The 14345-nt window shown below is 47.4% G+C and overlaps 1 protein-coding gene across 1 annotated transcript in view; it reads left to right on the top strand.

Moving 5' to 3' along the window:
- The window catches only part of ITGAE (integrin subunit alpha E), a 73882-nt gene that overhangs the window by 42619 nt on the left and 16918 nt on the right, over nucleotides 1-14345 (top strand). Inside the window, exons 17-25 of the mRNA XM_012532043.3 lie at nucleotides 804-934; nucleotides 2139-2302; nucleotides 3725-3853; nucleotides 6850-6923; nucleotides 10096-10228; nucleotides 12274-12372; nucleotides 12885-12964; nucleotides 13664-13741; nucleotides 14262-14325. Coding sequence (XP_012387497.2) covers nucleotides 804-934; nucleotides 2139-2302; nucleotides 3725-3853; nucleotides 6850-6923; nucleotides 10096-10228; nucleotides 12274-12372; nucleotides 12885-12964; nucleotides 13664-13741; nucleotides 14262-14325 — 952 coding nt within the window. The remainder of the gene's footprint in view (nucleotides 1-803; nucleotides 935-2138; nucleotides 2303-3724; nucleotides 3854-6849; nucleotides 6924-10095; nucleotides 10229-12273; nucleotides 12373-12884; nucleotides 12965-13663; nucleotides 13742-14261; nucleotides 14326-14345) is intronic.

Genomic DNA, 14345 nt, shown 5'->3' with positions numbered 1-14345 from the left:
GGCATCCTTCCCTGCTTTCACTCCCTGTGCTCCGTTCTCCACACAGCAGCCAGAGAGACCCTTTCATTCTGCTGCTCAAAACCCCTCAGTGGTTCCCACTTAGAGTAAAATCGAAATTCCTTACCATGGCCTGGCCCTGCAGACCCCTCCCTCCCCGCCACTAGTTACTATTCTCTGTCTCACAAATTGTGCCCCAGTTATGCTGACTTTTGTGTTCCTCAAACAAAGCAGACTCATTCCTACCACAGGCCCTTTGTATCAGCTGTGCTTTCTGCCTGTAATGCAGTTCCCCTAGATCTTCACAGAGCGGGCTCTTTCTCGGTAACAGAGCTCAACTTAAATGTCTCCTCATTTGTGAGGCCATCCCTGACCACCAGCTAAGTAGCCCCCGGTCTCTATTACCTTATCCTATTTTATTTATTTATTTAGTTAGTTACTTTTTGGCCACACTGCGCGGCATGCAGGATCTCAGTTCCCTGAGCAGGGATCGAACCCGGGCCCCCTGCAATGGAAGCACAGAGTCTTAACCACTGGACTGACAGGGAAGTCCCAATCCTATTTTATTTTTATCATAGCATTTCCTGTATATAGGATTTTCCTGTTTCTTCTTGTTTATCTGCTTGTTGTCTGTTTTCCCACTAGAGCAGGGCTTATCTCTTTCCCTGTAGTATCCTGAAGACTCAGAATAGCACTTGGCATAAGCGAGGTGTTCAATGTATATTCAGTGAATGAAGGAAGAGCCCAGGCACCGATCCAGAAGTCCTGTGGTCCCTTCTCATGGTCCTCTTTGCTGTCTTGTTTAGCTCAAGACCTGTGGTTCGTCTGAAGCTGTCCATGACCTTCACCCCCAAGGCACTGCCCATTGGCTTCTACAGCAGCGTGAATGTGACTTTGTGTTTTGAAATCAGCTATGTGTCCCCAGCTGCTGAGTCAGGTAACAGGCAGCCTAGCTGACCCGTCCAGTGCTGTGGTCAGTCCCTGTTGGCTTCAATGGGGGGCAGGAAAAGAGGGCTGGGTGGGGGTGGGGTGTTACGAAATCCCTCTGTTAGACTTTAGCTCCTTTGACCTTAGGTTCAATTTAATGGGAACCGCCCCAGAAAAGGGTGATCTGCTGTCACGTCCACACTCTGAAGGGGTCTCTCTGACCCTGTTGGGAAAAGGGACACTGGATCCCTTCCTTGGGTTGAAGGGTTGAGTTTCTGAAAGGAGACTCAGAAGAAGGCCGGCACTTGTGCATCTCCACCTACTGTGCCCACACCTGTGTGTGCGCAGGGCTCCCGAGAAGTACCTGTCCTCTCTCTCCCTGATTTACATCTTCTCCCCTTCCCTGCTCACCGTGTCTCCCTGGCCCAGGGGGACTGGATAACCTGCCAGAGGCCTGGCCTCCCTTCCCATCCGCTTAGTTGGCACTGGTTGGGAGAACTTCCAGAAGGCATGGCTTTCACAGCCCAGGTGCTCACCACCAACCCAAGAGATCCCCGCCAGAACAACCCCCCAGCAGCCATCCCCAGGGCTTAAGCTCTTGGTAACAGTCCTGGGGATGTCCTCCTGCAGGTCAGAACGTGCTCTCCCAGGGGGGCTGGCTTTCCTGCAAGAGCCCATGATCAAATCTGTTAATTAGGAAGGGGCAGGCCTATCCGTTCCAGCTGTATAGGCTGAAAGGTTCAGGCCACAGAGCCCGCATGGCAGCTGCTGGGTGGCTGTGTGACACTGGGAGGGCGTCTTTCACTCCCTGGGCCCTGGTTTCTTTTCTCCACAGTGAGGGAGCTGGCCCAGGTAGTCTACAAGGTGCTTCCAGCTCTGCTGTCCTCAGGTTTTACTCTGTGGTTTCTCTCTCTATTCCTTGACTTTTTGCTCCTCCTCATTTCCCCCCTCAATCCCAGCCTCCTCCCTAAGCGCTTCTTCCCCTAGGGAACCCTGACTCAGCCCTTGGGATGTGCTGCTCCGGGTTTGGGGCTGGTGCACTGAGGGACCCTAGCTGGGTGCCGGAAGACATGAGAAAAGTACCTTTGAAATGAAGAAGCAGCTTGGGGAAGCGCCTACGTGGGGGCGCCACTCAGGAGGGACTCATGGGAAGGCCCTCTGTCTGGGGCTTGCCCATCCCAGTCTCATCAGGAAGACCTGGTCTTCATTCCCAGGCCTCAAAGAGACCTCTCTGAACTTCACTTTGGACGTGGATGTGGTGAAGCAGAGGAAAAGGCTGCAGTGTTCAGATGAGAGGCTGTGTCAGAGCTCCCTTAGGGAGTGGGGCACGGGCCCCCATCTCTGTGAGCCCTTCCTGCTGGTTCCCACAGAGGGAGAGGTAAGTGGAGGAGTTTCCAAAAAAGTCTAGAGGGGTCTGTATTGTTGAGAAAAGAACTGAGGTGCATGCAATGAAGCACATGTACCCATACACACAAATGAGGCAACTGAAATAATCATAATAGATTAAGAACCAGATGATGGGGGAATTCCCTGGTGGACCAGTGGTTAGTACTCTGTGCTTTCACTGCTGAGGGCCCGGATTCAATCCCTGGTCAGGGAACTAAGATCCCACAAGCAGCACGATGAGGGCAAAAAAAAAAAAAGAAAAAAAAAAAGAACCACATGATGGCATGGGAGGTGGGAGGTGGGAGTTATGGTACCATAAATCCAAATTAAAGAAACCTACCAAAGGACTTCCCTGGCGGTCCAGTGGTTAAGACTCCTCACTTCCACTGCAGGGGGCGTGGGTTCGATCCCTGGTTGGGAACTAAGATCCCGCATGCTGTGCAGAGTGGCCAGAAAGAAAAGAAACCTACCGAAATTGAACACTAAGTAGATCTCTGAGCTTCCTAGAAATTGGACAAAGAGGGAAATTCTCTAATTGCTGACATTTTTCTTGGTAATAAATTGGGAATAACAGGGCTCCTTCCCTCACCTGATAATAAAAGTGGGGCAGAGGGCCCTTGCATGAGTCAACATCAGAAAACCTGAACGAGAGAAAGTAGAAATAGAAAGACAAAAGTTGTGATTTACAAAAGTTTACTCCTGACAAATGTGCCTAGAGACATGAAAGATGTATTTGTCAGGACCCAGAGCCTGACAGGACCCAGAGTTGTGGACCTAAAAGAATCATTTATTCCAATAAACTCGTAAATTATTCTTCTGACTACACATCTGTTCCCATGTCTGTTGATTGTTAAATGGATTAAGAACGAGTTTCTAGCAAATCTATGGCTTCCTTAAATACAAGCATAACTACCTTTTCCACCTGGGAATCGTGCTCACCTACTCTCAGGTGTTCAAAGCTCCCACCTGGCAAAAAGGCTCAATAAACAAAGAGAATGGCAAACAGCATGCCAGCCCATCTCCTGGTCTTCAGTTTTTATTTCTCTAGTATATCCTCCGTGTTGCTTGGAGAAAGATCTTTGTAAACACAGACGTGGCCATGACTCTTCCCTTTCGTGGCTCCCCTTTGTACTCTGAATAAAACCCAGGCCAGCTTTTAACTCCTAACGGCCAGAATCCCGTTGTGATTGGGGCAGGAACCATAAGGAGTTACGGTGCCCGAGGCCATGGCAGATCAAGGGAGATTTTCCCAGTGCTCTTGGCAGCCGGGCCTATTTGGAAGAGGCTTCGGAATCCTGGCTTACCACTTTCATTGTTTATTTCTTACTGTGACTGCATCAAAGTTAAAAGTATTCTCCTTGTCATCTTCTCCCCACATCCAACTCCAACCCTGCCTTCCTTGGTGACTCTGCAGCTCTGTCAGGAGGACTGCTTCTCCAACATCAGTGTCAAGGTCAGCTACCAACTCCAGACCCCCGAGGGCCGGAGGGACCATCCCCAGCCTATCCTGGACTTCTATGCTGAGCCCTCTGCCATCTTCCAGGTGACTCAGCTCGGACCAGACTCTCCTGGGAGCCATCCCCCTAAAAGTACCTGCTCCCCTATCTTCAAAGAAAGTTGGGAGGGTCTTCAGACAGCATTTAGGCCCCTCACTGTACAAACGAGGATATAGAGTTCCTGAGACGGTGTTAATTTGCCCAGGACCTCACTGGTGGGTAATACACGTCTCCAAACCACCCCCAAGGCTCGTTCTTTTATGTTCACAAGAAGTGCCTGCTACATATTTAATGAAGCATGTGAATACCTTGCCCACCTTGGCAAGAGTCTCTGATAACGGTGTGGTGAGGGCCCTGTGTGGGGACTGGACTGGAGCCCACCTGCCCCGTGCTGCAGAGAGGATGCCCTTTGGCATACCTGCCTGCCCAGGACCTGCCCAGGCCTTCAGGCTGGATGGCCCACCAGACCTATACCCTAGCAGATGGATAGTGTCACAAAAAACTTTTCTCATAACTACAGGAAATCAGAGAGGGAAAAAAAACAGTAAAATTTCTTGATTCTATGATATCTAAGGAGATTTTGTTCCCACTCAGGCCCTGGCCCCCTGGGGTATTCTGTCAGTATTCATTTAGACAGTCTTATGGGGTACAGAAAAATCAGCAGGATCAAAGAAGTGATAACATGAACATTGAAAAGTAGTAATTACAGTTAGCTGGAATGCATTGAACCTCCAAAAGTAAAAATAAGCCAAAAGTAGTTCATGCTGGCACAGAAAAGCTTCAGGTAGCAGAAGTATATTTCTAGGTAATCATAGGACACTCACAACTGTCCAATATTTGTACAAGGATGCTCTATATTAATTCAGTTATATAAGCCTTTAGCTCCAGTTTTGGTTAACACCCAATGCGTCAATCACGAAAGGTAAATAGAAATAAGAGAACAACATAATCAGGGTGACTGTTCCTATCGCTCATCTGCCCAGGAAGAGGGAGGATCAGGTTCCCGATGAGCAAAGATTCTCATTTTAATTTTTTAGGCAAATTTATTCTAAATTTATAATATATTAATTTTCTAAATTTTTAAAATTTGGCATTGAAACTTAGATGGTTCAGAAAAGACTGGGAGAACTAATAATAAAGTTTTGTCAACAAAGCAGATTATCACTAATTATATATATTCTGTTTTAAGAAAACTTTAGTTTGAAATATTTTGCTTACTAAAAAGTTAGAATTGTCCAAAGAATTCCCATCCTTTATCCAGATTCCCCAAATGTTAACATTTTAACCTTTTATCACATTTGCTTTATTCTCTGTCTCTCTCTCTATATATACAAAATCTCATGTATATCTTACACATATACATATGTAGTCTCAGAAATTTATATTTCTGAACCACTTGAGAGTTAATTACAGATATGATGCGTCTTTACTCCCGATACTTCAATATGTATTTCCTAAAAAACAAGGACACTCTCTTACATAACCACAGTACAATGATCCAAACCAGGAAATTTACAATGATGAAATACTATAATCTACAAACTTTATTCAAATACCACCAGTTGTCCTATTAATGTCCTTTTTAGCAAAAGAAAAAAAATTTTTTCTGGACCAGGATAGTTCATTACTTTTGTTTAGTCTCCTTTAATCTCGAATAATTTCTCAATCTTTCTTTGTCTTTAATGACCTTACATTCTTGAAGGGTACAGGCCAGTTATACTGTAGAATGTTCCTCAACCTGTCTTTGTCTGATGTTTCCTCATGGTTAGATTCAGGTTATGCATTTGGGGCAGGAATATCCCAGAAATGAGGTCTCACCCCTCTAAGTGCATCGTATCCGAGGCACATCATGTTAATTTGTCCCATTCCTGGTGCTATTTCCCTTTGTAATTAATAAGTATCTTATGGGGAGATGCTCTGAGACTATGCATATATCCTGTTTAACATCCATTCAGGATTCTTACCTTAATCAACTATTAGTTTGATGGTTTGGCAAAGAGGTTTTAAAGAAATTGTCCCACTGATAAAATGGATGAGGAGAAATGATTTGGTGTTAGGTTAGGCACATAGATGTTTCCAGAGAATGAGTTCTAGCTGGGAGCTTAGGGTGTTATAATCGTGCTGAAAGAGAGCAGGCTGCTTGGCTGTATTAAAAACAAAACTAAAAAAAACCTGCCCCCCATTGTTGACCCAGTCAGATAGAGCTCCAAGCTCTGACTCCTGTGAACTGCATCTCCCTTCTCTGGGAAGCAGAAGGTTTTCTTTCTAGCTCTGGGCTCCCATTCTAGCTCCAGGTCATGGAAACAGTCCTTGCTGCTGTTCAATAAAGCTGCTGCGATGGTCACTGGCTGCTGGGAAGATAAATGCAGAGGTTCCCCAGTTAGAGGGCTGGCTGTGGTTCCTTCAGAATAAAAAACAGACCAGCTCCTTTAGAAAAGTTGATTTTTCAGCCTGAGCTGGAGCTTTTCAACCTTGACTGGGCCTTTTGGACCCAGTGCGACTTTCTGAATTTGTTTGGTGTAGGCAAGATTGCAAGGTGGAATATTTAACCTACAGAGAAGACTAGCCATGGGGGTAGAGGACCTCACGGGACTGGACCTTGACAATATTTGGTTATTTACCCCCTTTTGTCCCCTGCTGTTGCTGCTCTACTTAAGAGGACTAAGGAAGCTTTTCTTCACCTGGGTTTTCCTCCCCCAAATGTTCAAAATAGTGAGTTGTGAGTGTTGCTGCTTAATTAGCATAATATGAAAGCGACAGGCATTCCCACCGTTTCACGAAGGTCACCCCATTTTTGACCTTGGCCAGTGGCCTGACGCATGGTACCTGTGTTGTAGGACCAAGCACATCCCCATCCCTGACAAGCCAAGGAATGTCACAGTCACAGCTCTCACGGCCTTGTGGACACAACCCCAGCCTGTCAGCCTTCACCTGCACTTCTCAGAGTCAGCAGGAGGGACAGGAATGTGCTAAGGAGATCATGAAGCAAGGCGGGGATGGCGGGGTGCCTGGGCTGATCCTGCCCCTCTCTGTCTGGTTACAGCTGCCCTACGAGAAGGCCTGCAAGAATAAGCTGTTCTGTGTCGCTGAGCTGCAGTTGGCCACCACCCTCTCTCAGTGAGTTGAATCCAGTCGTCACAGTTTCTGCAGTTAACTTCCTCCTGAAGGCTTACCACCCCTCACCAGGATGGACCGCTCACTTCCTCCCCCTTCCCCTCATGGCCCACAAAGGGCTTCTGCACTTATTATCTCTTGCTTCCCCACCCACCCAGTGAGGGAGGCAAGACAGAAATTTGTATTCCTATTTTATAGATTAGGCAACAGACTCAGTAGTTGAGGGCCTGTGTGGGGTCACATGATCATTGGGTGGACTTACACCCAGGTCTCTGGACAACGCTATTTTCGTTAACTCAGTGTCTCTCACTCCTAGGACCACCTCAGTTAGAGGTAACCTCTTCCCTGGCTCACCTCTTAACCAAATTCCTTAATTCATTGCATGTTTATGGAGCATCTCCTCTGTGCCCGGCACTCTAGGTGCTAGAGGTACATCAGTAAACAACACACAAAAATCCCGGCCCTCCTGGTGCTTTTAGGGGGAGAAGGTAATAAGTCAGCTTTGTGTTGATGAGATGTATCAATACTATGAAGAGAAAGAAGGCAGGGAAGGTGGGATGGAATGCCGGGGGGAGGAGGGGTGGTCAGGAGAATGTTCACGGAGAAGGTGACATTTGGGTGCATGCAAGAGGAGGTGGAGGAATGAACTCTGCAGGTGTCTGAAGGAAGAACACCTGTAAATGCCCTGGAGATGGGAGGAAGAGCCAGGACACCAGCATGGTTGCAGTAGATGAGGGAGGGAGAGGTCACGTGAGGGGAGGAAAGGTCATACGTGGCTGCATCTCCATGAGGACTTTTATCGCGAGCTGAGAAGTCAGAGGAATGACACGACCATGCACTTTAACAGGATCATTCTTGCTGCTGCGTTGAGAGTAGACTGTAGGAGCAAAGGTGGAGGCGGGGCAATCGTAGGGAGCTACTGTAGTAACTCGGGTGAGAAGTGATGTGACTTAGGCCAGGGTGGTAGCAATGAAAGTGGTTATATTTTGAAGTTAGAGCCCACAGGATTGGATGACAGATTGGATGTGCGGAGTGAGAGAAAGAGAGGGGTCTAAGAAGTCTTTCAACGCTTCAGCCTGAGCATCTAGAACTGTGCTGTCCAATACAGTAGGCTCTGGTCACACTTGGTTATTTCAATTGAAATTAATTAAAATTAAATTTTAGTTCCTTAGTTGCACTGGGCCCATTTCATGTGCTCAGGATCCGCATGTGGCTAGTGGTATTAAACAGCGCAGAATAGGTCATTTTCACTACTGCCAGAGTTCTGTTGGACCACACTGCATTCTAGAATGATGGTGATGTCAAGAACTGAATTAGGGAAGCTTTTGGAAGAATTGTTTTGGAAGGCAGGGTGGGGAGGAAGAGATCATGAGTTTGGTTTTGGACATGTGGTGGTTTTAAAATGCCTTCCCTGACTCCTAGTGCTGTGTGTGTAACATGGCACTGATGGCCAGCTGGCCGGAGTTGGCATCTCTGGGGAAGAGCACTGTTCTCTGAGTCCTGGTAAGCCTTCTCATAGACATTTGCAGGACTTGTGTTTCAGATGTGGATGGCTTAGCGCTGCCCCTCTCAGTCACTAAGGATCCAATTCAAGGCTTTTGAGTGCTTTGGAAGCCAGCCTAACAAGGAGACGCAGTTGTTTCTCACAGGGAATTAATTACAGCGGAGAAAGCCCTCCCAGCCACGTCCTTGTGAAGTAGACAGTGAAACAGCTGGCCCTACATCACCCCCTAGTGTTCACAGCCAGCAGTCTCTTCTTTTTTCAAAAGTATTGAACCTAATCCTTAGCAACCAAATGTCTCAATGGCTTTGACCTTTTTTGTGGACATGGATCTCCTAAAGAATCTAAGGGAGACTACAGAGCTTTCTCCCTAGAAGATCACACTTGCATCCACTGGTGTTGCATTTGGGGCCCTCTGAAACTGCCCCGGCCCTCAGGTTGAGAACCCCTGGTAAATATTCCAGTGACTCTCAGATCTCTCTCCTGGGCTCTAGAACAGGATACCTTACTGACATTTCAACATCTCTGCCTTCCTGTCCTCTGGGCACCTCTCATCATGCCCTGGACTGAACCCATCTGATCAACTTCTGCCCTCTGGTCTTCCCCCTGTGTTCTCTCCCTCACGACTAGCCCCACTCGGTCATCCAAGCTGGAAATTCAGGAGGCATCCTCGACTCCTCTCTCGTTTTTGTGCTGCTTGCAAGCACGGCCTTATCACCTCTGGTTTCTACCCCCTGCCCATCCCCACTACTACTGTCTGATTTCAGGCCTGTATCATCTCCCAGATGGATCCCCACACAAGCTCTGCCTCTGCCCCCTCTAGCCCTCCAATCTATCCTTTTCTCAGCTGTGATAAAAACAAAAACACACAAGACACAGGTCACATTACTCTCGAGAGCTGCACATTCCACCTTTGAACCTTTCAGAGGGTTAGAAAGTTTTCTTTGTTGTTAATATGTTTCCCTGTAGGTCTCAATTACTGAGGGGCCCCATGGTGCCTCAGCGGATGGAAAGAAGCACTTACACGTCCCCAAGTCTTCTCCAGGCTGAACAGATTCATGTTTTAACCCACAGCCTTTAAATTGGAAGGGCCGGGATGATTTTGTGGGTGGGAAGGCTGAGGCCAAGACAGGGGCAGGGGCAGCATCTGTCCCCCGTGTGCTATTTCTGCCATGTCGAGCAGGGTCTCTGGCACAGAGAAAGTCTTCTAGAAATGTACATGAGATGGATGAATTTGTGTCACGAAGTACGTTGCCTGGGGTCACAGTGCGTTGGTGGTAGAAAGAGGGTTTAGATCCAATTCTCCCAACTCCCTTTTGAGGCTGCTGGACCTCAGGCAAGTCAGTTAGCCTCCCTTGGCTTCTGATCCCTTCTCTATAGAACAGATAGCAACCGTACTATTCATAGGGTTATTACGAGGATTAACTGAGCGTGTGAAGCATTTAACACAGTCCTTGACACATGCTAAACATTACATGAATGGCCATGTCACACAGCAGCTGAGGTATGGCAGTCCAGATGTTTGCTTACGTTGAGGGGAAGAAAATCTAGGCTAAATGTATCCTTTAAGCAATTTATCTAAGGAGTTAGTTTAAAAGGTGCTGTTGTATTGCACTGAGGTTTGTACAGATTAAATAAACTGGTAACATTTATCTATTTGCCTACCCTGTGCAGGCAGGAATTGGTGGTGGGTCTCACAAAGGAGCTGAGCATGAACATTAGCCTAACTAACTCTGGGGAAGATTCCTACATGACAAGCATGGCTTTGAATTACCCCAGAAACTTGCAGTTTAAGAGGATACAAAAGGTAACTATGACAGCGTTTGGGAACCACACTGCTCGTGGCTTTCCCTTCTGGCATACTTGCTTCGTTACGGCAACCTCCTAACTCTGCCTCCGGCCTCACCCTGGTCCATCCAGTAAATGATTATTAACTAGATGGATCCCCCCCCTCTAATCCAACTATATGCCATGGATCCAATCATGTCATTCTCTGCTTTAAAAATCTTCAATGTTGCTCTTTTGCTGCCTAATCACTCCTTTTGCTTGCAGCCTTTTTTTTTTAAATAAATTTTTTTTTTTTTTTTTTTTTTTTTTTTGCGGTACGCGGGCCTCTCACTGTTGTGGCCTCTCCCGTTGCGGAGCACAGGCTCTGGACGCGCAGGCTCAGCGGCCATGGCTCACGGGCCCAGCCGCTCCGCGGCATGTGGGATCTTCCCGGACTGGGGCACGAACCCGCGTCCCCTGCATCGGCAGGCGGACCCTAAACCACTGCGCCACCAGGGAAGCCCCTAAATAAATTTATTTATTTTTTCATTTTTGTATGCATTGGGTCTTTGTCGCTGCACGCGGGCTTCCTCTAGTTGCGGTGAGCGGGGGCTACTCTTCATGCAGTATGTGGTCTTCTCATTGCGGTGGCTTCTCTTGTTGTGGAGCGTGGGCTCTAGGTGCGCAGGCTTCAGTTGTTGTGGCACGCGGGCTCAGTAGTTGTGGCTCACGTGCTCTAGAGCGCAGGCTCAGTAGTTACGGCACACGGGATTAGTTGCTCCATGGCATGTGGGATCTTCCTGGACCAGGGCTCGAGCCCGTGTCCCCTGCATTGATTGGCAGGCGGATTCTTAACCACTGCGCCACCAGGGAAGTCCCCTTGCAGCCTTTCTTAACTAGAGTTCTGAGAGAGAAATAATCTCTAATAAAGTAGCTTGGACTGGAAAGTAAGAGTCTGCTTGGCCTTTCATCAGCCTGGGAGCACAGACTCAAAGCCAGCTGCAAGATACTAGGAAACAGTATTTCTCCCAGGAACACCCTGCAGCTGTAAAATATTGTAACACTGAGAAATTTTGTTCCCTAACATCATAGGCAGTCAGAAACTTTGCTGTTTGAAGTTTTATCTGTAATTATGAAACCATCTTACTCTTGCCTGGAGAGTCCAAGCCACTTTGACAAAGAGAAGCGCTCTCATTTTCCATCTGAGGCTTGGCGCTTCAGATAAAATGTTTCTGGACATAACTTTTCACATTCACCTTAATAGTTTCCAAGGACATGGGTCCCTGAGTCCACTCTGCAGTCCAGCCCTGATGCTGAGTGGCCTTTTACACACAGCCCTGCTTTGTTTTGGGCCTATCAAAACACCGCTTTGTCTACATTTCCCCTGAACTCCACCTTTCCCCAGAATCCTTTAATAACTGTCTTTTCCTTTGTTCGGTGAGATACACCACAGTGCAGTTTTCCTCATTGTAATGAGTCAACAAACCTGGCTTTGTCATACTACGGCTGTGTCCCTAGTGGTCTGAGGCTATCTGGGCTAAGACAGCATCCATTACATGAGAAGAATGCCATGATCTCCTAAGCATCTAGAATGGAACTAGATGCAGCATCCTTGGGAGAATTAAGAAAATAGTAGTTACGCAAGTCATTTTCTGTATTCAGTGGTCTGGATGAGGAACCGTGGCTGAAAAAGGCTGCATGGCAGTGCTTGGGCTCATGCTGGCCTTCCAGCCTGGCTCAGTACATGAAATCTGCATTGGTCCAAGGCCCAGTTCAGATGTCTCCTTCCCCATGAAGACTTTGGATCCTCCTGGTTGGACCTCATCTTTCTCTACTGCTTTTCTCTGTACTGCTCTCACAGAACCACTCCTTAGGCCTTGTATTTAAATTCCTCAACCATCTAGCATTGAGCCCTTACTGCCCAGCTTGTGAGGGAGACAAGGACAGAGTCTGATTTATTTGTGTCCCTTGCTCCTGGCAGGGCGTCTGGCATGTTGAATTGGTGTGAGGAAACTGCTCCTTTTTTTGCCGTTTAAAATCAATGTCAAAAACAAAACAAAACAAAAACGTCTTTTATGTTAACAGCCTCCTTCTCCAGACATTCAGTGCGATGACCCTAAGCCAGCTGCTTCTGTCCTGGTCATGAACTGCAAGATCGGTCACCCCGTACTCAAGAGGTCGTCTGTGAGTCTGTTTTGATTGGCTGACTCTTCTCACTACCCTGGGATTGGTGTCTTCTGCTTCCCAGTCTCATTAGAATCTCAGTTGCAGTCTCCACACTTCTCTTAGAGTGCTCAGAGCGGCCAAGCGTGCTCTGAAAGTGGGGTGTGGTGGGGGTGAGGGATACAGCCACAGATAAATGGTTGACACACCGCAGTACAGCAGAGCGAAGCTGGGTGCAGTATGGAAGGAGCATCAGACCCAAAGTTGAGTCCCTGATCTGCCACTGATGAGCTCTGTGCTGTGGGAAATCTCTGAAGCAGCTTCCTCAACTGTAAAGGGGAATAATCCTGTCGGCCCCACTTACTCCATCTTGACATTGTGAGGCTTAATGTGGAATAACAGACCTTGAAGCATGCTGTGCTACAAAAACATGAGTATGAATTATGTTTCCCAGGTCTGTTTAGTTAGTAGGAAGCAGTTTGAGTTGTGAGTGGTATAAAGGGGAATCAAGTGACCTTTGTTTGTTTAAACAGGCAAACTTTTCATTAGTTTGGCAGCTGGAGGAGAGTGCCTTTCCAAACAGGACAGCCGACATCGCTGTGACAGTCACCAAGTAAGTAATGCCTGTGTTACAGCAGGCCCAGCCTGTAGCCCTGCAAGAAGCCTCCCTCCCATGTGCGTGCATAATAGCTCTGGCTCCCTCACTGCCCAGGAAGGGGAACCTCAGTGAGCCCTGAGAAGGCACGTGTGTCCCTGCTGTGACTTGGCTTTCCCTTCTTGTTATCGAAGATATTTAAAATGTTCTTTTACTGACAAAGTAACACTATGGTATGGTCTGGAAGAATGAGCTTTGGACTGGAGCTCTAATTCTGGTTCATTTAACTTCAGAGAAGCTCTGTCTTCTGCAAAACCTCTGTGTTTGGGGTAGAGTTGGGTACGGTGTTGGGAAAATTCTCAAACAGGGGTGGTTCTGCCCCCAGGGGCAGCGCCCGGAGACACTTGACTGGCACCACTTGGGGCGGGTGCTACTGGCATCTAGTGGGTAGAGGCCTGGAACATTGCTAAACATCCTACAATATACAGAACAGCCTCTCTCAAAGACTTATCTGGCCCCAAATGTCAATGTTATCTAGGTTGAGAAACCCTTTTAAAATCAGTTTCTCTAAGTATGGTCTCCTAGAGCGTCTTCTGCACTCTAATTGCTTATCTCCCAGAGTCTTTTCTGTCTGACCCCCAGTGATCCCAGGAAGCCAAGGTAAGAAGCCATGTGTACAAAGCAGGTGTGCTGTAAACTGACATTCTTATCTCCTAGTTCCAATGAAAGAAGGTCTTTGGTCAGTAAGACCCACAGCCTTCGTTTCAAACATGCCTTCATTGCAGTTCTTCCCAAGTAAGTACTTCCAAGGGGCCCACACCTGCGGGACAGCTTCAGGCATTTTCTCTTGTGGGTGGAACTTGTGGTCAGGGTAGATGTGGGCATTGCCCTTCCCTGAGAGGAGGCTGCTTAGAACCCAGGCGCTCAATGACGTCTAGGGCACTAACAGTTGGGTCCTAGAAACCCCATGGTCATAATCAAAGGAGGAGCAGTGCCAACTGGTCTTGATACAAAAGGGAACTGATGTGATGCTAAGGAGGGAAGAGAGGGGCTATGGGATTGGGAAGAAAGGAAGGAAAAAAGTAAGGCCACTCTAAGGCATTATAATTAGATACAGAACCAGCCCAAATATAGAGAATTCGAATATTCTAACCTGATCCCAACTGCCCTACCACCACCTTACATTTTGATATTCAGCTTTGATCCCTATTAAGGATCAGGTGCCCTCTGTCCTAGTGTATCCAGTTGGTAGCATTGAGGTTTTTTAAAATGAGAAAGGGGCCTTGAGGCCTAACCCATGTCCTCTCAAATGCAGACCATCAGTGACGTACATGAACACAAGCCAGGGGCTTTCCCACCACAAGGAGTTCCTCTTCAATGTAAGTGCTGTGCTTGTCAT

The sequence above is a fragment of the Orcinus orca genome, chromosome 19, assembly GCF_937001465.1.
Source record: "Orcinus orca chromosome 19, mOrcOrc1.1, whole genome shotgun sequence".
In the NCBI taxonomy this organism is placed as follows: Eukaryota; Metazoa; Chordata; class Mammalia; order Artiodactyla; family Delphinidae; genus Orcinus; species Orcinus orca.
Note: the sequence above shows the minus strand (reverse complement) of the source record. Positions and strands in the feature narration are given on the sequence as shown.